Consider the following 7500-nt stretch of genomic DNA (forward strand, 5'->3'; position numbering starts at 1 on the left):
AGCACCTTCTGGCCCAACTACTACCAGGTGAGCACGACTAACGAGGGATGGAACGATGAATTGATCGGTCATGTAAAGGTGGATCGATCATGAGAGTTTGTGTAGAGTCTCTGGGTGTTTTCTAGGGATGCCACAATTCTCAATATAATATTGAACCGTTCGGGACGGCATTCACGGTTCAATACGCGCTTGTGAATTACGTGAATTTTGCATTTAATTAATTATTTTTCTACAAATTCTATAATTTGCCTCCATCCCAATACTGAATAACGCGACGTACATTCACATCACAGGTTAGTGGTGGAGTTATACTCACGGAACACTAGCGTTATTCACAATCACCAAAGTTCATTATATGCATGCGTTTTACAGCCTTGCCGATTAAACAGTTCATTCGCGTGCTTATGCACTGTTTAACATGCGCTTTTCCGAGCGTGCGCACTAAACGCCTGTCAAACACGTGATAACTGGACTCAGTAGTCGTCTTACTGCGCTAATGCCAGTGGCGGCTCCAGAGATTTTCTATTGCAGGTGCTATGGGGATGCTCAACACTTAAGAGAAGGCGCTTTGAATTTTGCGGCGTCATTATGGCATTATGGAGTCGCATTGGACCACCCTGGTATAAATTAATATATATACTGTATATATAATATATAATTATAATAGGCCTACGTATTCAACGCAAGGCCTATAGATACAACATACATAAGCCTGCCAATGTAAACCTCTGAAAATATTATTTCACACAATTATGTCACAGTCGAGCCCTGAATACAACGGAGCAGCAACAGACACACGCTTCGGCCTAAAATGCTCACGAAATCACACAGCCAGTTACCGACACACTAGTCTGACCTAGGGTTGCCAACTTTAGTGTGGCCAAATAAGGGACACCCATTCATTTATTTCTAAAGAACTCTTTAGAGCCTATTTGGTGCACTTTAAAGGGATAGTTCACCCAAAATGAAAATTCTGTCATCATTTACTCGCCCTCATGATGTCCAAACCTGTATGAGTTTCTTTGTTCTGCTCAACACAAAAGATATTTAGAAGAAAGTTTGTAACCAGGCTGCTTTGGGGGCACCATTGACTTCCATAGTAATCTTCCTGTGTGTTCAACATAACAAAGAAATGTATACATGTTTGGAACAACTTGAGGGTGAGTAAATGATGACAGAATTTTCATTTTTGGGTGAACTGTCCCTTTAAGCAGCCATTCTGAACCAGTAATCACTTTTTTGAATTTCAAAAATGTTTATTTTTTTATTAATATGACTATATTATCATGTAATTATTTGTCCCATTTTTATCTAAATATTTTTTAAATGTCATAAACTTTATATGACAGGATTATTTATTATGTATGATTAATATAGCCTAGCTAAATTATAAATTAATAATAACATTTATAAGGCTATAATCTATTAATTACCCTGTCTAAAAAATAAATAATTCTGTCTGCCAAGCTCTGATAATGTATGGAATATTATATTATATATTAGAAGCATGGAGGTGTGTGTCACAGACCGGTCTGTCAGCGCTGCTGCTTTAAGTCAGTCAGTCTGAGACACTGAAATGCTTCTCATAAAGTGTGCAGTTGGCCTGAAGTTCATCATGAGTTATTGGACAGACCCATTGATACCTTTTTGATATTCAGCTCTATATCTGGAGATCTTGCGTTCAAACGGTGGACGCGACGCGAGCTCGACATGTTTTTAAAAAATCGCGCAAGTTTACAGTCGCACACGGCACAGCGCATTGATTTCTTTATATTTGCTATCCGTATTCTCCACACTGCAAAATCTGTATGTTAATTGAACTATGTGTGGACCTATGTAAAATATGGGACAATTTGCATCCCGTATTGGTTTGATACGGGACTCGTCATTTTGCTTGTAAATACGGGACGATTCCGTATTTTCCTGGACGGGTGCAACCCTAGACCTGCAGCACAAACCGTAACGTTAGCATCCTCAATGGAAAGCGCCGCCGCCGATTCTCCGTCTTCAAGTTCATCCCCAGGATTTTCTTGTTCCTGAGGCTCTGTGACGACGAGTGTTGTGTCTGCACCTTCACAGTCTCGTTTCTGGTTTCAGGATGTGACTCAGAACGTGGACGTTTAGGGAGCAAAAAACGATCCATTTTCGTGTAACGTTATTTTACTTTGCTAAAACTCGCTATCAAAAACAAGCAGAAATGAGTTAAGGTCAGAGGTTCGCGGGCGCCCACAAGGTTAACATAAACACAGTCGGTTATGTCTAAAGTGAAAGTAAAATCGCGTGTGTGTGTGTATATTAGATGAGCAGGTCTTAAATTGACAGCAGCGCAGCCTATAGTGAACACGCTGTCCTTACAGGCAGTTCACCTCATTTTTTACTCACTCTAATATTGTTCCAAACCTGTATTTCTCTACAAATTATTCGTTCACAACTTACACTTGTTAATTGCCATTTCAACCGCTTCCGAACTGTGTAAGAGAGAAGCTGCGCCTCGCCAGTTTAAAATTGTGTTACGAGCACACACACCTAAAGCGCGTGCACATAAGTCAGAGCTGTCCCAGCGCGTGCACTAAACGGCATCTTTAGCGTCCTATTGCATTTATTTTAAAGTGTCAAAAACACAAAAGTTTCACATAAACAGGTGGTTTTGTTTTAAGTGAATGTAAACATCTGCATTACTAGCCTTTGCAGTTTTCCATTTCCATTTCTAAAATGCTGTTTTAAGACATACCTACTTTACCTGGACATTTTAAAGCAGTTTATTTAATTTGCATCTTTTTTTAATTATTTTATTGTATTGTTTATTTTTTGTATGCTGATGTTATCATTGCCTTCTGCAATAAAATAAACATGATTCAAGGAAAGCAATTCAAAATGTTCTTTACAAAGGTGGATGTGTGATATAGCTAGTGCAAGAATTTGTCATATTAAAAAATATATATATATTTTGTGTAAAAAGATAAACAACTCAATTAATTTGTAGCAATGTCATTTAAAAATTTTTTTTTTTTACAAATAAATATCTTGGTTACCGAGGCACAAACAGTGTAAGTGAATGGGATGGAATGTTGAAGGCCATCGGGTCAGCCATCAAACACTGAACTGGACTAGATCCAAAAGCACCAGTGTGAACACAAAGGGGTCTGAGACCACACTCCTCCTAAAGTGGACCAAAGAAACATCTGAGTCCTCTTTCAGGTGTGAACGTGAAGAGAACTGGGTCCTTTTTCACTGGGTTCACCTCTGGTCCACTTAAAGGAGTCTGAGTTCGGATCTTTTAAAGAGGACCCAAGTGTGAAAGCACCCTCTCTCGCTTCTGCAGGTTCTTTAGTCATCAAACGCCACGGCCGTCCCGTTAATTAATTCCGTTTCCTGTCGTTCGTGACACAAACCTACACCATGTGTTGGACTCACACCTGCCAGACTGCTCCACTCCTTCATTACCGGAGGAACTTCAATTATGTTTTGATCAAATGCTCCCGATGGGTTTGGTGTGTTCAGACCTGCGTGAAGCTCCTCAAAGCCGCAGAACAAACGCTCAGCGTGTCCTGATGGATAAAAGCCCTCGTGATCACCGGCGGGACGAACATATGGACACAAACAGAGCCAGGAAATCAACTGGGCAGAGTCTGAAAGAGTCATCACACACACACACACACACACTCACTCCGACTGATCTGATTCATTTATTATAATAGATATCAAACGTTTCAATATGAGCTCAGATATTTCTCATGATGGACGAGGCAGGAAGACAGTTTGGAAATATACACGCTATGAATGATTCAATGACTAACTCATAAAGAGAGTCACTTGTGTTACTGAATTAATTGATGCTTTTGAGTAAATCGATTTATTGAATGATTCAATGACTCACTCATAAAGAGAGTCACTTGTGTTACTGAATGAATTGATGCTTGTGAGTAAATCGATTCATTGATTGACTCCCTCATAAAGAGAGTCACTTGTGTTACTGAATGAATTGATGCTTGTGAGTAAATCGATTCATTGATTGACTCACTCATAAAGAGAGTCACTTGTGTTACTGAATGAATTGATGCTTGTGAGTAAATCGATTCATTGATTGACTCACTCATAAAGAGAGTCACTTGTGTTACTGAATGAATTGATGCTTGTGAGTAAATCGATTCATTGATTGACTCACTCATAAAGAGAGTCACTTGTGTTACTGAATGAATTGATGCTTGTGAGTAAATCGATTCATTGATTGACTCACTCATAAAGAGAGTCACTTGTGTTACTGAATGAATTGATGCTTGTGAGTAAATCGATTCATTGATTGACTCACTCATAAAGAGAGTCACTTGTGTTACTGAATGAATTGATGCTTGTGAGTAAATCGGTTCATCGAATGATTCAATGACTCACTCATAAATGCGTTCTCTTGTCGCCACCTACTGGTGTATATACAGAAAGAGCCATTTAAAAATACTCAGCACTTTTTAAATGATTCATTTAGTCAGTTTCTGCGTCATGAGTCTCTGTCCAGCAGTGTGTGTGGTGTTTCTGACCGTCTCTGATACTCATGAGCTCAGATGGAGCTTCAGACTCACTCTCAGTGGTTGGATCTGGAGCTCATGGACACACACCTGAGCCTGCTGGGAACACACTTCAGCGGGAGTTAGTGTTGAGTGACCCGTCCTCACGCTAACCGATCTCGCCAATGCTCACACACGCTCCTGGAGTCGGTGTGTGTCCCGCGAGAGACGGCTGGACGCGAGCAGCATCTGCCCACACACACACACACACACACACACACACACACACACACACACGAGTCTCGTCCTCATCCAGCGGCGCGCGCCGTAATTGCTGAAAAATGCGATTGTGACTTTTTAATTCTAGCAGAGATTAAAAATGCAATCTCCGATTCTTCAGCGCCGTGGCTAATTAGCGATGCGGGCCTGATTGCAGGTTTGTGTAATTGCACTGTATCTTAAGAGTGTGTGAAGATGGAAGCACCTGGTGCACAGAGAGTGTGTTGTAATGACAGGGCTGTGTTTTATCTCCTGTTGCGCTCCAGCTCTAATTGTGTCACGCATGTGTGTGTGTGTGTGTGTGTGTGTGTGTGAATCACCTCACGCTGGATATATTTAACACACAGGTGAGCTGCAGGAGGAATGCATGACCTCTGACCTCTGTTTTGTGCGCTGGCGGGGAAGTGTGTGTTTAACGTTGATTGACAAACTGACGCAACTCACAAATAAAAGCCAGAACAAAAGAGATCAGACTCGAGCTGCAGAGAAACACGGACAGGCATGAACATCACGTGCGTCACCAAACAAACGCTTGATTATATGATGAGTTCAGACTCGTCTTCTCTCAGAAAGTTTTCTGTGTTATTCATAATGAAGTTTTCCACAGATCACAATCATGTTCTGTTGCATTGGGTCTGTGCGTCAGCTCTTAAAGTGACAGCAGCCCATATCTACAGAAATAACCAGAAGCAAGTGTTCCTCTTATAGTGTGTCCAGTGCACATCTAATATGGCATCCTAATCATAAACAAGTATTTTCAGCAAAATTCAGGTCATCTCAGTTTGTTGCCATGGTGTTATTATACAATCATTGATGAACATTGATTTTAATGAAGAAAAACTATATGAGAGCGGATTAGAACCCGGAACCTTTGACACGGTTGACAAAAATTCTACCACCAGACCACTTGGGAATATTAAAGTTAATCGCGGATCCATGTATTTATTCACTGATGCGAAGAATTTTAGGCCTAATAATATATTTGACGCAAATGAATGCAAATATTGTTTACAAATAGTCCCAAAAAGATTATTTCCCAACTAGAATTAGACCTAGAATTTCGCTCACTGTTCCGTTTTACCTGGTTTACGTCCTTACTTTGAATTAGTCTATTATTTAAAATAAAATTTAAATCATTCATTATTTCATATTACATTATTTAATTTCTATAGGCTATATTTGAAAAAATAGAGTAGGCAAGAGAAGTTCTGAAGAACCGTTCATGTTGAAGAACTATTAATAATAAAGATTGAGAAGATTGGATCAGTTGTGCTACTTTTTATGTGGAATACTTGATGCGGCCCAGCCTGACCCAGAGTCTGCCTCCAGCGGCCCTCAGGTAAAATGAGTTTGAGACCCCTGATGTCCAGCCTCTCATGGAGACGGTATTCCCTGTGGCTCTTTCAGCAGATCATGCGCCGCCACAAAGCACAAATACTTCAGGAATGCTTTGAGGAGCACAACGAGTTTGAGTCCAGATTCCCCAGATCTCAATCCAATCGAGCATCTGTGGGATGAGCTGAACAAACAAGTCCGATCCATGGAGGCCCCACCTCGCAACTTACAGGACTTAAAGGATCTGCTGCTAACATCTTGGTGCCAGACACCACAGCACTCCTTCAGGGGGACCAACACAATATTAGGTCATAATGTTATGCCTGATGGGTGTCTGGTAATTGAGATAATGATGTGGTTGCGCATCACAGACGGAGCCGAACGCTGTCGTTCTTGATGGTGTGTGTGTTCACGTTCTTTCAGCGATTAATCCTGCATCTCTAAATCAACAGAGGAACACGGACACTGAGCACACACAGATCTGCACCAGCGCTTTCCTGATGTTTACCATCATTCTGATATTAAATAATAACTTTAAGCACCTCATGAATTCCAAATGTGTGTGTGTGTGTGTGTGCTGTCAGCTGGAGAACGGCTCAGGGTTTAAAACACAATTAATATTCATCTTTTCGTCAGACGCGAGCCCAGCTCCAGCTGAACGACGGCTCTATTGTCTCCTACAGCTCAAATTCAATTTGTTTCATAATTAATGAATTCTGCACTGTTATTTCTCTGGTTATTACTGTGAAGCTGAAGCAATCTGTACTGTATGAAGTGCTGTAAGCTTTAGAGATGACACCATAACAGCAGAAACGCTCTAAACGTGAGAGTGTGTGTGTGTGTGTGTGTGGAGCCCATCTGATACACTCACTGATCGCACCGCTGCATTAGGGTCACGGTGGTGTTATACGTTTCTGAAATTATATGTTTGAATATGCAAATGAGGCATTGCCTTAAATATGCACTCATTTGCATACGTGTGTTGTGTGTGATGATAATGAGGCGTGTGTGTGTTTCTCCTGCAGCTGGTGTTTGAGGTGGTGACGTCGGGTGAACGGGGACTGCTGGCCGTCAGAGGAATCTCCCGCCAGGGCCATCAGTGCAGTAAGTGTGTGTGTGTGTGTGTGTGTGTGTGTGTGTGTGTGTGTGTGTGTGTGTGTGTGTGTGTGTGTGTGTGTGTGTGTGTGTGTGTGTGTGTGTGTGTGTGTGTGTGTGTGTGTGTGTGTGTGTGTGTGTGTGTGTGTGTGTGTGTGAAACACCTTCACGATCGCACCTGCTGCCCACTCACACACACATCATGCGGATTAAAGTACCAAACTCTGGATACCCACAATGAATGATTCAATGACTCACTCATAAAGACTTCACTTGTTTCATTACTGGATGA

General features: G+C 41.3%; 1 protein-coding gene across 8 annotated transcripts in view; it reads left to right on the top strand.

The window, feature by feature from the left end:
* Positions 1–7500, top strand: part of ptprma (protein tyrosine phosphatase receptor type Ma) — a 278119-nt gene that overhangs the window by 101524 nt on the left and 169095 nt on the right. For all 8 annotated transcript variants that reach the window (XM_079806429.1, XM_079806428.1, XM_079806424.1 and 5 more), the window contains exons 3-4: positions 1–27; positions 7139–7217. The exon at positions 1–27 is cut by the window's left edge and continues 248 nt beyond it. In XM_079806429.1, the coding sequence (XP_079662555.1) occupies positions 1–27; positions 7139–7217 (106 nt within the window). The remainder of the gene's footprint in view (positions 28–7138; positions 7218–7500) is intronic.

Source organism: Gobio gobio (assembly GCF_949357685.1).
Source record: "Gobio gobio genome assembly, chromosome: 23".
Taxonomy (NCBI): Eukaryota; Metazoa; Chordata; class Actinopteri; order Cypriniformes; family Gobionidae; genus Gobio; species Gobio gobio.